Here is a 19,056-nt window from a genome sequence, read left to right as displayed (position 1 = left end):
GGAGATCAGCTAGAACCTAAACAATATCAAGCAAACTTAACACAATAAGTATAAAGCTTGAAATTATATCTAGCTACAAATTAGGAATTGCCAAATAAGCAATTAATTAGGCAAGCCTAGTATTTAGCCTCACCAATAATGTACATCACTTCCAAAGTTTCTTAACAATATAAAATACATGGCATAGACTCCAATTTGTAATCATAATTCATTTAAGGTATTATCTCTAGCTAACATCAAAATCTCAACACTTAATAAGTAGTTCCCACAAGATTTACATAATATCATCAAGAGACCCATGACACCAAAATCATAATATTCTCCAAGGCAAACAATTTGAATCTTTAACTAGCTCCAAATAATCAATAAAACTATATTCACTATCTATTTCACATTAAAAAGCCAAAACCCCCCAATCTACACCACTTAGATAGCCACCATTGTAAAAACTATAAACCCACTCATCAAATAAATCCACTAAGACAAAACCCATACATATAAACACATGAATATCACTTCCAATTCCAAAGATTAAATCACATGGGTATCATTATCAAAACTTAGATAAAGAAAGCTTCTAGCAAAAGCATATAAATCCACCACAAAGATTAGAAATTTTTATCTCAAATAAAAGATGTGAAGATGTAAAGGTTCCTAAGAAGTTTTTCTGGTGATCTTGCCGAAAAAATGATGGTGGTGTGGAGTGGTACCAGTGGGACAGTGAGAGAGAGGAGTGTGTGTGTGTGTGTGTGTGTGTGTTTAAGTGAAAAGAAAAGAAAGAAAACAAAATAAGAAGAAGAGGGATGGCCGGCCAAGAGGAAAAGAGATATTGTGAGATGAGTGGTGGGGAATGGTGTGGTAGGTGGGGCACGTGTGTCTCAAAAAAAAAAAATTTTTGACCATTATATATATATATATATATATATATTTTTTTTTTGAAGTTGGGATGTTACAAACTTAGAGTAGTTCTCTAGTAGGCCTAGGGCAAAGTTTCTAGCAGTCATCTTTGTTGGGTAATTTTTAAAATCTTGCTTTTGCTCTTTCATTTTTCTGTACTGTTCTTTTTCAGTCAAATTTGATCTTGACCAAGCCGTGAAACCAAAGTCCACTACTCAAAATTTTGAAATCTCACAACCCTCTTAGCTGCTGCCATCAACTAGCCTGCAACATGCAAGGCTGCAAGATTGCCTCTGATCACAGCCGCCGAGTTCATCACCTACAGCCACCGCTAGAAACTTTGTTCACCTCCACATCGGCTGACCCATTAACCTCAGCAAGCGCCCTGTTCTTCATGTGGCACCTCTCAATAATGTGCCATGCACCTACACTGCTCAACTATACTGCTTCATTGTCTTTAAGTGCTAGCAAAACAAAGCAAGATAAGAACACCAAAGCATGTGGTGCATTTGAAGTAGAACCTGAATATTTGAATACCCAAATACGTGTCACCCTTGACGTTCTCCTTGAGGGAATTGAACCTTGTGCCTTTGTATATATAGTTCTTGATCACCTAGTTCTTCCGTAGCCAAGTAATCAAGTTGATGTGAACCATAGGGGTTGCAAAACACACGAGTTGTTAAAAAGCAAAAACAAACGAAAAGCCATATGGCATCACAAGGTGCTACGTACCATGTTAGCCCCCGCACGCATCTACCATGTCAAGCTATGCTACATGTTGATAGATCCTATATATTGCCACATTGGGTCAGTCCAATCTACTACATCGTAATTTATAAGACTATTTATATTATTATTTAAACATGTTATATGACTAATTAAAAAAAAGTCACGTGACTAAAAATACACTTAGATGATAACTTCAATTACCACATAAATTGGGGGAAGATAGCTTGAAATTGATATAAACTAAACTTTTTCCATCCAACTTTTCATGGAATGGTTGATGCTTGCTGTTGGTTTGTTATATCGTTAGTTGTTGTTGTTGGTTTTTATTTTTTATATATATATATATATATATATTTTTTTTAATACTATTTGGGTTTGGACTTATGGGTTGCAGTGTGAGTTGCGGCATTAATTTGTGGGTTGTGGTGTGGTGTGATGGCTAGTCAAGCAGAGCAAGTTGTTATTTTCTGCTTTGGGCACCATCAGTGGCTTTTTTTGGCTGAAGATGCTGAGGAACAAATTGCACTAGGAGAACCCCGTATGTGAAAGCTGTTGCTGATGGATAGGAGAGAGTGATGGCTATTAAATAATTGTGTTTGTTATGTAGATGGATTAGATTACTACTAGCATTTCTATTAAATAAAAATTGCTAGTTTATACACTTTCCTAGCATTTCTTCTACATAAAGTTTTCTTTTTTATTGTTGAGTTGACTAATCTAAACAACTCATGTTTTCCTAGGAGCTCCTAATAAGGAAGAAGAAAATTATCTCCATTTGAAATAGACCAATTTCATGGTTCAATTAAAAGGATACATAATATGATATCACTTAAAATGGATCCATTTCATGTTTCAGATTAAATATTATAAACCTAAACTAATTGCGGATTCGTGCATAGCACAGAAGAATTTCAAATTAATTATGTTTTTGAATTCTCAATGGTTTATATCTAACTTGTTATTTATTTTGTTTTTTTGAAAAATGTTTTTAACTTTACTTCTCAAGATCTCATACAAAAACTTCAATAAGCGTTTCGATGTAAGAGATCTTGCCATGAATTGTAACAAATATGAGTTAACTAAGGTATTGACAAAACATTCATAAGAATTACATCATACATAGAACCCCATAGGATCATGAAGTGAGAACAACAAAAAGGGACCGACAAGAATAATATACTACATGCCTTGCTAGTTAGATGCCTTCGTAGTTATTGGTTCTAGAAACAACTAAAAAATATTTAGTAATTAGTACCCACCAGATAAGATGAGGTCAATAAGATTAGTTCAAACTAAGCATACTTAATTATATGGGTCACACCATTGACTATTAAACATTCCCTAATGAGGACAGAGTCAAGATATATACATGGGTCCTTCAGTCATTTCAATGTTAAATATACTATAAATGTAAGGTTAATTTGTGGCTTGGAAAAAGTAACACGAAAACTGCACAATAGCATTGAAGTGGTCCAATTTGATTGCTTTTCAAATGTGTACTGAGTACCGACTATTAGTGTTTAAAGAAAGGTTCAGCCATTAAACAAGAAATTGAGAATGCTTGAAGAATTACCAAGTCTTACATGCACCGTTTGTGAAATACTTAGACAGATTCGCGGACTCCTCTCTATAAATAGACATATCCCCATATACTTTGTTCCCATCCCTCACCCAAGCAAGAAAAATACTACACAATAAGAGAGAACCTCAAAAAATATGATGAGATTTGTAATTGTGGCCATTTTGGCTTTGGCAACCTCACTTGTTTCAGCTTATGACCCTAGTCCTTTGCAAGACTTTTGTGTCGCAATTAACAACACCGATTCTGCTGGTATGTACATACTCTCTCATTATTAACAGTACGTAGTAGTATTATCATCACCTAAGTTCTTTCGAGATCATTTTAATGTAGTTCTACATAGTTATGAAATTATGCCTGACGGTTATATCTTATATCATCTACATTAGAGATTTTTTCCCCATACATGACATGCTATTGTCCATTGTTACAGAACTGTCTTATCTGTGATAATAACAAACTTTTCTTTGTGTAGTATTTGTGAATGGAAAATTTTGCAAGGACCCAGCAACTGTTACAGCCAACGATTTTTTCTTTTCTGGACTCAATATTCCTGGAAACACAGCTGCAAGTAAACTTGGATCAAGTGTCAATCTTGTGAACGTCGATAAATTATCAGGTCTCAACACTCTAGGCATATCTTTGGCTCGTCTTGACTTTGCACCATATGGATTGAATCCTCCTCACATTCACCCACGTGGCACTGAGCTTTTGGTAGTCATGGAGGGTACTCTCTTGGTTGGATTTGTCACATCCAACCCAAACAAACTCTTTACCAAAGTTCTAAATAAGGGAGATGTCTTTGTATTCCCAATTGGTCTCATTCATTTCCAGTTCAACATAGGGCAGACCAATGCTGTTGCATTTGCCGGTCTTAGCAGTCAGAATCCTGGGTTGATCACCATAGCAAACGCTGTCTTTGGATCTAATCCTCCAATCAATCCCGATGTTCTCGCCAAGGCCTTCCAGTTGGACAAGAATGTAGTTGATTATCTTCAGAAACAATTCTAGTCAGACCACGATTAGTAAAATTATTTGTAATAGGAATGATGAACCATTACAAAGCAGAGTTTGAATAAAGTTTATATTGCTTCCCTTGATGTAATGCCATAGAAATAATTATTATCGAATAAAATGATTTGTTCTGATTTTTTTTTTTTTTTTTTTTTTTTTTTTTTTTTTTTTTTTTTTTTTTTTTTTTTTTTTTTTTTTTGTTGTGCGAGTCATTTTGTCATAGGAAAGGCAAAGTATAATTAGTGCATGAATAAATTTTGATTACACCTTGGATCGACAATGTTTGAAACAACTAGCACCTAACTATTTAATATAAATAGATCTATTATTATGATTTTAGTTATTTATTTTTTTTATAAATATAGTTAAAGAATTTTTTTTCTTTTTTTTTTTAAAAAAAAATGTGAGGCCAAATTTAGGGATCAGTAGCACCTATTCTACGTCAAACATTCCTCAAGGTAAAATTGAAGCAACATTTTTGGGTGTTGAAATAGTAAGAGTATTGAGCTTCTACAAGTCTACAACACTATGTGATAGGCCAAGAATGTATTGACCCCTTTAGTAACTTAATCAATTAATTTAGTCAAGTGAAATTAATTAGATTCAATTATATGCAATAAGTGTGGTAGCACAAACAAATCACCAAAGATACTAAATACAGCAGAAAATAAATTTGACACAGGTGATTTGTTTACGAATGGGGAAAACCATTGAGGCAAAACTCCATCGGGTGAATTTAAGGTCACCACTTCCGAGAATCTACTATTATCAAAACAAGCGGTTATAAGTAAAAGGAATTCTAGTACCTAATACCAACCAACAGTTGAACCCTCACACCAATACACAATTGGACTTGCAATGTAGTGACAATCTCTCCTTTTAATGCATGGCTCCAAGTACGTGACTAACCAATCGATGCATGGATCCTAGTACGTGACTAATACACCAACTTGAGAAAGATGTTGGCTGCAAAGTTCTTCAATTCATCCAGACGATGAAGATCAAGAAGCTTCTTGGTTACAAAACCCTTGGCACACAAACGCAGTAACTTCTTCAAGTGAAAGATGAATTAGGGCAAATTGTCTCCGGTCACAATTTGAGTGAATAATCACTTTGCATCAAGTTGCAACACCTTTGACGGCCATTAAAATAATCCTTATATATGTATAGGGTTGTGAGAAAAGAAACCCTACACAAATAGCTTGGATATGCGTGAAAAACAGATTTGGAAATCTAAATTTCGTAATTCTCGATAAATACAGCTTTTGTCGAGAGTTGTCGAGAATCACATATTAAATCTTGATAAATACATCTGTCGAGCTATTTGTCGAGCTTTAATGAACAACACTTCTTCACTTGATTCTTGGACAGATTTGCATGGCTTCAATACTAGACTTGAACTCTTGTTCCTTGAAGTATTAAACACATCCTAGATCTACCCAATTACAAGTAAAGTGTATTTTGTCAAAGGATTAGCCAATTCTACATGAAATATGTTCTAACAAGTTCTATATATGTCCTAACACTATGTATTCATACTGAGGTAAGAAGGAATTACGCTATTTGAAAACAATAAACAAACAAATAACACATCATATGGTGGTGCAACATAAAATCAATGGGAAAACTATTCCAAATGAAAAACCATAGCGAGGGTTTCCAAACCCTAAGAAGAAATCCACTAATAAGACTGAAAAATGTACAATTGAAACAAACCCAGGTTCCTGATTGGCTGGCATTTATGCAAAATAGTAATAGAAAAATAGAAAATACAATCATATAGAGAAGGCACAGATATATATGGCATAAATTATGGCATGGGGACATTTTTATTGATTAAAAAAATAATCCATAGCTACAATGGGGGAGGGGGAATTTGAACTCTAGACATTTCCATTGGAAACATTAAGAAATATCATTTGAACTACAAAAACTCTTGGGTATGATATGGACAACTTAAATGGCATAATATGATATAAATGTACAAATGAAAAAAAAATTGTTAGTTAATTTATACACTTCCCTAGCATTTATTCTACATAAACTTGTCTTTTTTATTGTTGAGTTGACTAATTTAAACACATCATGTTTTCCTAGGAGCCCCAAGTAAATAAGAAAAGAATTATCTCTATTTGAAATGGACCAATATCATGGTTCAATTAAAGGAATAAATAATATGACATTATTTAAAATTGATCGATTTCATGTTTTAGTTTGAATATTATAAAATCTGCACTAGTTGCAGATATGTGTTATGCGTTGAAGAATTTCATATAATTATGTTTTTGAATTCATTGTGGTTTATGTATACTTTTTTCTTCTTTTTTGTGTGATTTTTATTTTTATTTTTAAATTTACTAATTCTCACACAACAAGTTCAATAAGCATTTCGATGTAAAAGATATTGCCATGAATTGTAACAAATATGAGCTAATTAACTATGGTATTGATCAATCAAACATTCATAAGAATTACGACATAGAACACCATAGCATGAAGTGAGAATAACGAAAAGGGAGCAACAAGAGTATATATACCTGGATTTGAGAGAAAAGTTAAAAAGAAGTGTAAAAGTAAAATGGTAAAAAGTTGAAAGTTAAAATTTTTTTTATTCAACGGCTAAGATTAAAATTGACTTTTGAAACTTTCAATTTCAATATTTGATTTGCTATTGCATGGTGCAATAGTCCTATTGCATTGGATCTCAATCCTCAGATGTCTTTGTAGTATCGCTTCAAGAAAAAAGCATTAAATCTAGCAAACAACTAAAATATATTTAGTAATTAGTACCCACCAAAAAAGATGAGGTCAATATGATTAGTTCAACCCAAGTATAATGTCTGAGGTAATTATTAAAGCAATCCTGTCTGAGGACACAAGCCATCCGGAGTATGGCCATGTGATCAATGATGTTCTTGTCTTAGCTGGAGATTTTCATTTCTGCATTTTCTCTCATTTATGATGTACTGGAAATTCTGTTGCCCACATTTTAGCCAGAAGATCTAAGTCTTGTAGTGAGTAATAGGTCTGGTTTAATATCAGTCCTAATGATATAGCTTCCCTGGTTACACGTGACTCTTTGTAGTTGTTTATTTTTCCTTCTTTTCAAATAAAGTCTGGCCTCCGGAGCAGTTCTCTCAAAAAAAGAAAAAAAAAAAAAAACCCAAAGTATACTTAATTATATGGGTCACACCGATGACTATTAAACATTCCCTAATGAGTAATGACTAATTAATGAGGACAGAGTCAAGATATATACATGGGTGCTTCAATCATTTCAATGTTAAATATACTATGAACGTAAGGTTAATTTGTGGTTTGGCCAAAGCAAACACGAAAACTGCACAATGGCATTGAAGTGGTCCAATTTCACTGCTTTTCAAATGTGTACAGACTAGTAGTGGTTAAAGAATAGTTCAGCCATTAAACAAGAAATTGAGAACTGTTGAAGAATTACCAAGTCTTCTATGCTCTGTGTAAGGTTGAATTTATTCAACCATCTTATTGGCTTTATTCCGTGCCAAATTTGCTTGTAATTCAGCATTTAGTAACCCTGTATTTAGGTGGGTTTGATGTAAGGGTAGTGAGTGAGATAGAGTGAAGTTTGCTCAAGAGTGTGCAAGAAAACAGAGTGTCGCGGCTGGGACTCGCGGGTGACTCGCGGCTGCAAGCCGCCAGAAGCTGCACACGTGCCAAGCATGCTGGAAGATGAACAGTCATGCTAGCTGGAGCACTACAGGACAACTGGCCATACGGTTATCTCGCGACTGGATCTCGCGACTTAGTCAAGCCGCGAGCCACCCCTATTTTGTAAAAACCTGACGTTTCACATTCCTCTCCACTCCAGTATAAATACCCCTATTACCCACGATTGAAGGAGAGCTTCCAGAGAGAATTTTGAGAGAGAAACCCTAAAGAAAAACCAGATTGTTTCACCCACAATCTCTACCTTAGAATCTCTTCAAATTCCTCAACTCTCTTCCTCTCCATTGTTAAATCCTTGAGAGGCATTATACCAAACCAGGTTCTCACCATCATCATCTTTGTGAGTCTGCTGTTTGGATTTCTGGGAAGCAGTTAGGAAGGAACCAATCTTCATTGGTTGATGCTACGGTCTAGTAGCGGAATCCGGGAAGCTAGAAAAGAAAAAGGTTCGGCGTAACCTCGTTGGAGCAAGAAGCTTGGAGGGCTTAGGTGCACTGGGTAGATTAGGCTTGGAGGGTCTATTGCTGTCCTTGTATCCCAACTATATTTTCTAGTGGATTGATTACCGCTTGGAGGGCGGCGGAGAGGTTTTTCGCCGAGGGTTTCGGTTTCCTCTTCGATAACACATCGCGTGTTGTCTTTGTGTTTGCATCTTCCTTCCTCTCTATCTTTGCCTTTTTATTTATCTGCTGTGGATATTAATCTGTTATGGCTTAGATAGTATTTAATCAATTTCGTTTGATAGCATATGTTAAGTTTCCGCACACTAGTTGTTTGACATATTGCTTGAATTGATTAAGTTGTTATTTGGGGGTCTAAACGTTCAAAGGTGTTTTTGTACACGTTTTTGAACTTTCACTCTGTTTGTGAAAAACTTAGGCAGGTTCACTGACTCCTCTCTATAAATAGATATATTCCCCATTCCTCACCCAAGCAAGAAAAATACTACACAATACGAGAGAAACTCAAAAAATATGACAAAATTTGTAATTGTGGCCATTTTGGCTTTGGCAGCCTCGCTTGTTTCAGCTTATGACCCGAGTCCTTTGCAAGACTTTTGTGTCGCAGTTAACTACACTGATTCTGCTGGTATGTACATACTCTCTCCTTATTATCAGCAGTACGTAGTAGTATTATCATCACCTGCGTTCTTTCGAGATCATTTTAATTTAGTTCTACACATTATGAAATTATGCCCGACGGTTATGTCTTATATCATCTACACTAGAGATTTTTTTTCCACTACATGACATGCTATTGTCCATTGTTACAGGACTATCTTATTTGTGACCGTAACAAACTTTTCTTTGTGTAGTATTTGTGAATGGAAAATTTTGCAAGGACGTAGCAACTGTCACAGCCAACGATTTTTTCTTTTCTGGACTCAATATTCCTGGAAACACAGCTGCAAGTAAACTTGGATCAAGTGTCAATCTTGTGAACGTCGATAAATTAGTAGGTCTCAACACTCTAGGCATATCATTGGCTCGTCTTGACTTTGCATCATATGGCTTGAATCCTCCTCACATTCACCCACGTGGCACTGAGCTTTTGGTAGTCATGGAGGGTACTCTCTTGGTTGGATTTGTCACATCCAATCCAAACAAACTCTTTACCAAAGTTCTGAACAAGGGAGACGTCTTTGTATTCCCAGTTGGTCTCATTCACTTCCAGTTCAACATAGGGCAGACCAATGCTGTTGCATTTGCCAGTCTCAATAGTCAGAATCCTGGGTTGATTACCATAGCAAACGCAATCTTTGGATCTAATCCTCCAATCAATCTTGATGTTCTCGCCAAGGCCTTCCAGTTGGACAAGAATGTAGTTGATTATCTTCAGAAACAATTCTAGTGAAACCACAATTAGTAAAATTATTTGTAATAGGAAAGATGAACCATTACAAAGCAGAGTTTGAATAAAGTTTACATTGCTTCCCTTGATGTAATGCTATTGAAAAAATTTTTATCAAATAAAATGATTTGTTCTGATTTTTTTATTTATTTTATTTTATTTTTTTGTGTGGGTCATTGTGTAATAGGAAAGCCAGAGTAATTAGTGCACGAAAAAATCTTGATTACACCTTGGATCCACAATGTTTGAAATTACTAGCACCTAACTATTAAATATAAAATAAATAGATCTATTTTTTTAAAATAAATATAGTCAAAGAATTTTTTTTTTTTTTTTTTAATTTATACAAATGGGAGGCCAAATTTAGCGCTTAGTAGCACCTATTCTTTATAAAAAATTCCTTGAGGTAAAATTGAAGCAACAATTTTTGGGTGTTGAAATAGTAAGGGTATTGAGCTTTTACAACACTATGTATTCATACTGAGGTAACAAGGAAAAAATTATACATGGAAGAAAAACATGATACTTAAGGGGTTAAATATTGTGGACCTTTATATGTTTATATCAGTTTCTATCCTGTTTCAAATTACGTATGTTAGGAAAAATTTAGACCCTTTGATTGATTTTACCGCAAAATTAATCAACTTTATAAATGAACTAGTTTTGAATTCATATTGATTTCTAGGTTAATGACCATGGTAGTAACATATACCATTTGAAAAACAATAAAAAAAACAAACAACACATCATATGGTGACATAATGGAAAATTGATGGAAAAAATATTCTAAAGGAAAAACCATAGCGAGAGTTCCCAAACCCTAAGAAGAAATGCACTAATAAAATTGAAATGAACCCATGTTCCTGATTGCTACCTCCAGTAATAACTTACTCATGTGACCACATGTAGCTCCAACTTGATTAGACTTGTTTATTTTTAATTCTATCAAACAAACAATCCAACTAGCGACTTCAAGTACAAACTTGAAGATTCTTTTGGACAAGTTGAGGTTTTGTGGCTACAAACTTGATATGCATTATTGTAGCAAAACACCACGGATGATTGTTCTCTATTTGCTTCTGAACTCATGGTTTGAATTGGTGTGTGGGTTCTTTTTTTTTTTAGCACACAGGTACAAGTAGAAACAAGGATCCTGGGCCTAGTACTTATTGTTTTAATGGATTGGGCTTGGTTCACTGCAGCTAAATTGGGCTGATTTCGAACCAGGTGGTGCAAAGAGCACAAATCCTACAACACATACATGCTAATATACAAGAAATATATGCATTGAACAGCAAGAAACAACAAAGGAACGCAATGATAAAGAAAGAACGTAAAATAAAGCATTAGGGATCCTTAAAACAATGTAAAATACTTCATTATTTTCTTGATTGTGTAATACACTATGCTCACTAGGACGTGTTGCAAGGTCCAAATAAGTTCAAAAATCACAGACTTAGATGGCTCTTCAAGCCTTTAAGACTTGCAAAGTTTGAATCCTCTTGAATCCAAGTGTGTTCTCTACCGGCTGTTTGAGGATACCGGGCGGTATTTTTCCCTCTTTTCTCTCATTTTTTGAATTCTAACAATGTTTTCTCAAGGATTTTACTCTAATTCATTGTTGCTGAATGCCTTTCACTGTTGGCTGCTTCCCCTTTTATAGAGCCATCCTAGGGTTTCCGGGGTACCACTGATTCCCTCCATTTGCTCCCCTAAGTACCAGAACCAATGTTGTGCCAGCAACATTGGTGGCTGTTAGGTTTTAAAAGTTTAAAACAATTGGAAAATCGTGAACACAAACTTGTCTAGATATAGATGTTAGAGTCTATAGGTATTATTAGACAATGCTCAAGACGATTCAAGTTAAGATTCAAGAACATACAAGCTGTAGGAAGAAGATTTCATAATCGGTTTGGTTCAATCGATCGAAAGACAGGCTCGATCGATCGAAAGTCGTATCTGTAGAATTTTAATTTAGCCCAAACAGCAAAACAAGCCCATTAACGATTAGGGTTTCTAATCTACTTCTCCCAGTATATAAAGGAAACCCTAAGCACATTTTTATGAAGGTTTTTTAGAGAGAGAAGAGTGTGCCTCTTTTGTATTTAGGGTTTTGTTCCTTAAAAGCTCTCTTATATCTTCTACCGGTGTTATTACTTGAAGAATCTCAAGATCCGATATTGTAGAAGTTGTTGCCTTCTCTAGTCATCAAAGGTGCTGATGATTTAAACCTTCTAGGGCGGTCTTGGAGTCATAAACAGGAGAGTTTGTGTTGCTAAACCTTTGAGTGGGATCTCAAAGTCACAAACGTGGGTGTTTGTGTTTTGCAAAGGCCAAAGAAAGAAGGAGTCCGTGGTCTCGGAGCTTGCACGTGGTCGTGTCAATAAGTTTCTACTGGTGGGTAGCAATAGGATGTTAGTGGTCTAAGTCCTATTCTAAAACTTCGATTCTTTCTAGTGGATTTGCTTTTTACCTTGAGGATAGCTAGGTTAAATCCTCCCTAGATTTTTTACCTGTTTGGTTTTCCTGGGTTATCATATTGTTGTGTTTTTTATTTTTCGCTGCTATACATTGATATGATATATTTGTGTTAACCTAGTTTTTGTTAATTTGACTAAGTAATCACTTGGTTAATTACTTAGGTTAATCTGATTGTTGTTTTAAGGGGTCTAAAAACTATCAGTGGTTGGTCTTTTCCTCATTCCTCATTATTTTCTTCTTTTGAGGTTCCTTATTCAAATTGACTCTTGTTGACTTTCCCATTCTGGGGGTCCTAGAAGGTTGGCCTTTTGTTCTTTCCTTCTCTAAGTCTTTTAGATTCCACTTTTTCAGACCCACCTTTTGGCTGCTTTCCCTTTTGTCATTTTTCCCAGGTGAGCTGATTCTTTTCTGCCAGGCTGAAAGATCCTAAGCCTTCCTTCCTAGTTTTTCTTCCTGGGTTCCCCGAGATATCAGGCTCTTGCTTATGAGTTGTTGGTTCCCAGGCCCTCTGACCTCTTTACTGCATCATTGGGTGACTGATAGGGACATATATGTTCTTGTTCCTTATGTTTCTTGGCACCCCCCCCCCCTAAACTATCTTAATCCAAACTTGGCTTTGCTTCATGTCCCAAGGATCCCAGGCTCTTGGGAATCCCCAAGTATCTCGGCCCAGTTCTTTCCCTGGGCTCCCCAACGATTTTCTGACCTCGGCGGGCTGGGCTTCTTTCTTCCCTTTATTTCATGAGATCTTTACCCATTCATGGGTTTGGGTTCCTCCTTATGACACTTACTGGGTTTGGGCTTCTCCTCCCTTTTCTTTATTTGAAGGCCCAAATATATATATATATTTTTTCTATAGTTCAATCCTTTGTGCAGTTTTGGGCCTTGGCGCAACATTGTGATTTTTTAGACCTCATCAATAGGTAATGACTAGGGGTTTCTCCTTGAATACCTTAGGGTTTCTAATGCTACAAATTTATGAAAAGTTTGGGCCTTTATATAGGCTCTTTAGTTAGGGTCACAAAAACCTACATCTACTACTGACTTAGAATAAAACACATCACAAAAGAAACTAAATTTGTAATTCTTGATTGCCTGACTACTGTAGAGCTTTTATTCGAGCTTGTCTCAATTGATCAAGGAGTTGTCAAGCTTGGTTTCGAGCTTTTCCTACAACTGATTTTGGGTCTCTATTTGGGAATTAAAAAACCACATCATAAACTGTACAAAATTCAAAGTTTTGTTCATAGTTTGTCAACAGTCAATCTATTGATACTAACAAGATTTAAGTTTCTAATTATGTCAATTAAAGTCCCAAACTTATAAAACAACTTTTTTCTTCAATTTGAAGCCCCTTGTCCATCCCCGTTATTCATTTATGTTATTCTAGATAGTAATAGAGCAGTAACTAATTGAAAATTGTTGATAAATTAAATTTTCTGTTTTATTTTAATCAATTTCGATATTCTGGCAATCATATTCTACCTTTAAACGAAATTTTCTTGATCTAAACAAAGCGTTTTCTCTCTGTTCCGGGATAGACAAAATTGATTTATAAGCAAGGTTTTTAACTTTAATAAATAGTTTTGTGCTCTTATATGCTCTGTTGTTGATCATAATAACAAAAATGAATAACAGAGATTGAATATGGCCCCTTAAAATGAAACAACTTAAAAACTTTTGCTCTTTATTAATTGATTATATTAAACTTTAGATCTAAAATGAAACATGTTATAAACTGTAAGATTTTCATCTAATTTTTCCTTATTATTTTGTATGTACTATACTAATTATTTAATTGAATTGAAAGCTACTTAAAAAAATAGTTGAAAGTTCACAATTCATTATGAAGAAGCATTATATCCTTCATGTTTCTACCACGCAAGATTATGTGATAGTGATGAAGAAAGTTTTCATATTGCTGCAGGCTATCCATGGCAACCAAATGAGTTGCGGCTAAATTCAAGTTTATTGATGCTTTCATATCAATTGATGGTAGACAACTAAGGAAAAACACTAGAGCTATATCTGAAATGAACTTACCTATTGAGATAATGGAAAATTTGATATCAATTTTTTTGTGGAGACTGGAGTTATTTATATGGTTGTAGGTTCGCTTCAGATGATTGCTCTTTATCATCAAACCAAAACACCAATTGGTTTTTGGTGTAGGCGGGGATCGAACTCCAGATCCCTTAGTCGAATACAAGAGACTTTACTAGTTAAGCTAATTGAAACTCATAAAAATAGAATATAAAAATAAATAAAATGGAATAGCTACAACGAGAGAGAGAGAGGAATTTGAACTCTAAATATTTCCAATGAATACATTAAAAAATGTTAATTGAACTACAAAACTCTTGGGTACGATAGAGACAACTTAAATGACATAATATGATTATATATGTATAAAAAAAAAAAAAAAAAATTGTTAGTCTTTATACACGTCCCTAGCATTTATTCTACAGAAACTTGTCGTCTTTATTGTTGAGTTGCCTCATCTAAACAAGTCATGTTTTTCCAAGGAGCCCCTAATAAATAAGAAAAGAATTTCCTCCATTTGGAATGGACCAATTTCATGGTTCAATTACATGGATACATAATACTACATCATTTAAAATAAATCAATTTCAGGTTTAAGTTTGAATTATTATAAATCTAAACTAGTCATAGATCTGTGCATGCATAGAAGAATTTCACATAATTATGCTTTTGAATTCATTGTGGTTTAAGAGTCTATTTAGGATCCGCTTATTTTGCTGAAATTGAAAATTTTTCGTTGAAAGTATTGTAAACAAAGGTATAGAGTGAGACCCATAAATAGTACCAAAAAGTGCAGTGGGGTCCATGAATAGTAGTAAAAATAAGCTGCTCTCTCTCTCTCTCTCTCTCTCTGATTTCTCATTGAACAACTACAAAAAGCGTTTCGATGTAAGAGATCTTGCCATGAATTGTAACAAAATTGAGTTAACTATGGTATTAACAAAACATACATAAGAATTACTGTACATCATGGATAGAACACCATAGCAAGAAGTGAGAACAACAAAAAGAACACCATAGCAAGAAGTGAGAACAACAAAAAAAGAGTGACAAGAATATAAATATACCACATGCCTTGATAGTCGGATGCTTTGTAGTTATTGGTTCTAGAAAACCATTAAATCTAACAAACAGCTAAAAAATATTTAGTAATTAATACCCACCAGATAAGATGAGGTCAATAAGATTAGTTCAACCCAAGCATACTTAATTGTATGGGTCACACCGTTGACTATTAAACATTTCCTAATGTGGACAGAGTCAAGATATATACATGGGTCCCTCAATCATTTCAATGTTAAATACACTATGAACGTAAGGTTAATTTGGGGCTTGGAAAAAGCAACACGAAAACTGCACAATGGCATTGAAGTAGTCCAATTTGATTGCTTTTCAAATTGTGTACAGACTATTTGTGTTTAAAGAAAGGTTTAGCCATTAAAAAAGAAATTGAGTGCGGTTGAAGAATTACCAAGTCTTATATGCTACGTTTGAGAAAAACTTAGACAGGTTCACTGACTCCTCTCTATAAATAGACATATTCCCCATATGTATATCCCCATCCCTCACCCAAGCAAGAAAAATACTACGCAATAAGAGAAAGAACATCAAAAAATATGATGAAAGTTGTAATTGTGGCCATTTTGGCTTTAGCAACCACCCTTGTTTCAGCTTATGACCCTAGTCCATTGCAAGACTTTTGTGTCGCAATTAACAACACCGATTCTGCTGGTATGTACATGCTCTCTCCTTTTTTAATTTTTTTTTTTTGATGAACTACAAATCTACATGCTCTCTCATTATTAGCAGTACGTAGTAATGTTATCATCACCTACGTTCTTTCGAGATCATTATAGTGAGGTTCTACACATTAATGAAATTATTATCATCACCTACGTTATATCATCTACATTAGATTATTTTTCTCCTACATGACATATTGTCTATTGTTACAGAACTGTCTACTAAGTGACAATAACAAACTTTTCTTTGTGTAGTATTTGTGAATGGAAAATTTTGCAAGGACCCAGCAACTGTCACAGCCAACGATTTTTTCTTTCCCGGGCTCAATATTCCTGGAAACACAGCTGCAAGTAAACTTGGATCAAGTGTCAATCTTGTGAACGTTGATAAATTACCAGGCCTCAACACTTTAGGCATATCTTTGGCTCGTCTCGACTTTGCACCATATGGCCTAAATCCTCCTCACACTCACCCTCGCGGCACTGAGCTTTTGGTAATCATGGAGGGTACTCTATTGGTTGGATTTGTCACATCCAACCCAAACAAACTCTTCACCAAAGTTCTAAACAAGGGAGATGTCTTTGTCTTCCCAATTGGTCTTATTCACTTCCAATTCAACATAGGGCAGACCAATGCTGTTGCCTTTGCTGGTCTCAGCAGTCAAAATCCTGGGTTGATCACCATAGCAAATGCTGTCTTTGGATCTAATCCTCCAATCAATCCTGATGTTCTCGCCAAGGCCTTCCAGTTGGATAAGAATGTGGTTGATTATCTTCAGAAACAATTCTAAGTCAACAACAATTTGGAAAAATATTTGTAATAGGAATAATAAACCACTATATAGTTCAAATAAAGTTTACACTGTTTCCCTTGATGTAATGCTGTAGAAATAATTATTTTCAAATAAAATGATTTGTTATTATTATTATTATTATTATTTTTTCCCAGTGTGAGCCATCAATAGGAAAGGCAAAGCAATTAGTGCATGAATAAATCTTGATTACACCTTGGATCCACAATGTTTGAAATTACTAGCACCTAACTATTATATATAAACATATCTTTTTTTTTTTTTGAAAAAATTTATACAAGTGCGAAAAAAAAAAAAATACTTAAAGGGTTAAATATTGTGGATCTTTATATGTTTATATTTTACTTACAATATAAATTTACATTGTAGACAGACAAAAAGTGGCAAATGTTGTACAAGTTTGCTAAAAGTGGTAAATATTGTGTACTTTTTGGAAATGTGTACAATATTTGCCACTTTTTGTATCTTTACAATGTAAATTTGTACTAACAATGTAAAATAAGAATTTGTCAAATATTGTTAAAGATACATGGTCCAAGAAGTCCAAACCATTGTAGGTTCATGTGCTTGTAGAACAAACAAACTAATCATGAGTTAGTCTAGGGCTAACCTGGAGTAGTTCTCTAGTATATAAACCCTAATTTTGACCAATTGTAAATACAAGAGTTTAATGGTGAAGATCTCACGTTAAAATCTTGCTTTTGCTCTTTCCTTTTTCTATATTGTTGTTTTTCAATCAAATTTGATCTTGACTAAGCCGTGATATACCAAAATACACAACCCAAAATTTTGAAATCTCATAACCTTCTTAGTGATGCCATCACTAGCCGGCAGCATTCAAGGCTGCAAGATTGCCTCTGATCACAGCCGCCAAGTTCATCACCTACAGCCACCACCAACAACTTTGTTTACCTCCGCATCTGCTGACCCATTAACCTCAGCAAGCGCGCTATTCTTCATGTGGCATCTCTCAATAATGTGCCATACAAGACAAGGTGAGAACACCCGAGCATGTGTTGCATCTCTGAAGTAGAACCTGAATATTTGAATACTCAAATAAGTGTCACCCTTGACATTCGCCTTGCGAGAATTGAATCATAGGGGGTTGCAAAACACATGGGTTGTTAAATAAAAAAAAAAAAACAAACGAAACGCCATATGGCATCACAAGGTGCTACCATGTTATTCCCAACCACATATCTACCATGTCAAGCTATGCTATGCGTTGATAGTTGACCCATGATCCTATTTATTGCCACATCAACAACCATACGTTAGTCCAACCCACTACGTTGCAATTTATATGACTATTTATGTTATTATTTAAATATGTTACATGATTAATTAAAAAAAAGTCACGTGACTAAAATTAAACTTGTATGATCTCTTCAATCACCACATAATAATAGTCATAGGAAACATGATCACTTGAATTGCATATGGGGATATCTTAATCACATACTCTTTGGAAGTGCATGTGCAAATGCATCTCAAGTACTAATTCTATTATATTTTTTGAAGTTTAATACTTTGAAGTCTCTAAAATGATGGGGTAAGACTTGTTGAAAATATAACTGTGAATGAACAAGTTTGATTCAACAAATAATATCTCAAATAATTAGCAAGAATGTAAATTAGCAAAAGTAGAAAATAAAGAGATGAGTTGAGGAATAATCTCACAGTGTCCTTAAAGGTACGTTAATTCATGCCACCCTTGGTGCGACTGGTTTTGTTGGCCGAACAACCGCATGATTAGACTATAACGTTGATCTTTACGATAGGCGTACTTTCACTAACGGAGGTTCAAAAACAACCTAATTCCTTGCATTTCTTTAATCAAATAAATATAAATTGAAAAAAAATATATGTCAAACCTCACATGCGCAAAATGCAATGGGATGGCACACATGAATGTGATATAGATAAAGCCTTAGTCTGCACTAAGCCTATTTTTTAAAGATATCAATGGTGACTTACAATTGTTTATAAAAACATAAATGATCTCGCTCCTTAAAACAATGTGAGACTCAAAAAATACTGGTAAAAGTGAGAGTTTTGTGCATTAAATACGTCATTATTTTATTTTATTGTAAGAAAGAGCTGCATTTGTCTTTTGACATGCGAAATTACTTGATAATTTTTGAATATTTGATACTATTTCCGAATCTAAATATTTAACCTTGATCCCAACTCTTAAATGCCA

The 19,056-nt window shown here is 34.6% G+C and overlaps 3 protein-coding genes across 3 annotated transcripts; all 3 read left to right on the top strand.

The window, feature by feature from the left end:
- The first annotated feature begins 3,339 nt into the window (after positions 1-3,339).
- Positions 3,340-4,216, top strand: LOC115973194 (germin-like protein subfamily 1 member 7). Its single transcript, XM_031093442.1, has 2 exons — positions 3,340-3,457; positions 3,681-4,216. The coding sequence occupies exons 1-2, from the start codon at positions 3,343-3,345 to the stop codon at positions 4,214-4,216; spliced, it is 651 nt and encodes a 216-aa protein (XP_030949302.1). The 5' UTR covers positions 3,340-3,342.
- A 4,682-nt stretch (positions 4,217-8,898) lies between these two features.
- On the top strand, positions 8,899-9,775 carry LOC115973196 (germin-like protein subfamily 1 member 7). Its single transcript, XM_031093445.1, has 2 exons — positions 8,899-9,013; positions 9,240-9,775. Exons 1-2 carry the CDS (start codon positions 8,899-8,901, stop codon positions 9,773-9,775), a joined length of 651 nt encoding a protein of 216 aa, XP_030949305.1.
- Positions 9,776-15,915: 6,140 nt separating this feature from the next.
- LOC115973195 (germin-like protein subfamily 1 member 7) lies at positions 15,916-16,832 on the top strand. The gene is made up of 2 exons (XM_031093443.1): positions 15,916-16,030; positions 16,297-16,832. The coding sequence occupies exons 1-2, from the start codon at positions 15,916-15,918 to the stop codon at positions 16,830-16,832; spliced, it is 651 nt and encodes a 216-aa protein (XP_030949303.1).
- The last annotated feature ends 2,224 nt before the right edge of the window (positions 16,833-19,056 follow it).

Source organism: Quercus lobata, unplaced genomic scaffold (assembly GCF_001633185.2).
Source record: "Quercus lobata isolate SW786 unplaced genomic scaffold, ValleyOak3.0 Primary Assembly Scq3eQI_2010, whole genome shotgun sequence".
Lineage (NCBI taxonomy): Eukaryota > Viridiplantae > Streptophyta > Magnoliopsida > Fagales > Fagaceae > Quercus > Quercus lobata.
This window is presented reverse-complemented; position numbering and strand designations above follow the sequence as displayed.

Bases quoted from the DNA above. Each gene is read 5' to 3' on its own strand.
- LOC115973194 (XM_031093442.1), top strand. From the start codon at position 3,343: ATGATGAGATTTGTAATTGTGGCCATTTTGGCTTTGGCAACCTCACTT. The intron at 3,458-3,680 runs GTATGTACATAC...TTCTTTGTGTAG, and splicing joins TAACAACACCGATTCTGCTG to TATTTGTGAATGGAAAATTT.
- LOC115973195 (XM_031093443.1), top strand. From the start codon at position 15,916: ATGATGAAAGTTGTAATTGTGGCCATTTTGGCTTTAGCAACCACCCTT. The intron at 16,031-16,296 runs GTATGTACATGC...TTCTTTGTGTAG, and splicing joins TAACAACACCGATTCTGCTG to TATTTGTGAATGGAAAATTT.
- LOC115973196 (XM_031093445.1), top strand. From the start codon at position 8,899: ATGACAAAATTTGTAATTGTGGCCATTTTGGCTTTGGCAGCCTCGCTT. The intron at 9,014-9,239 runs GTATGTACATAC...TTCTTTGTGTAG, and splicing joins TAACTACACTGATTCTGCTG to TATTTGTGAATGGAAAATTT.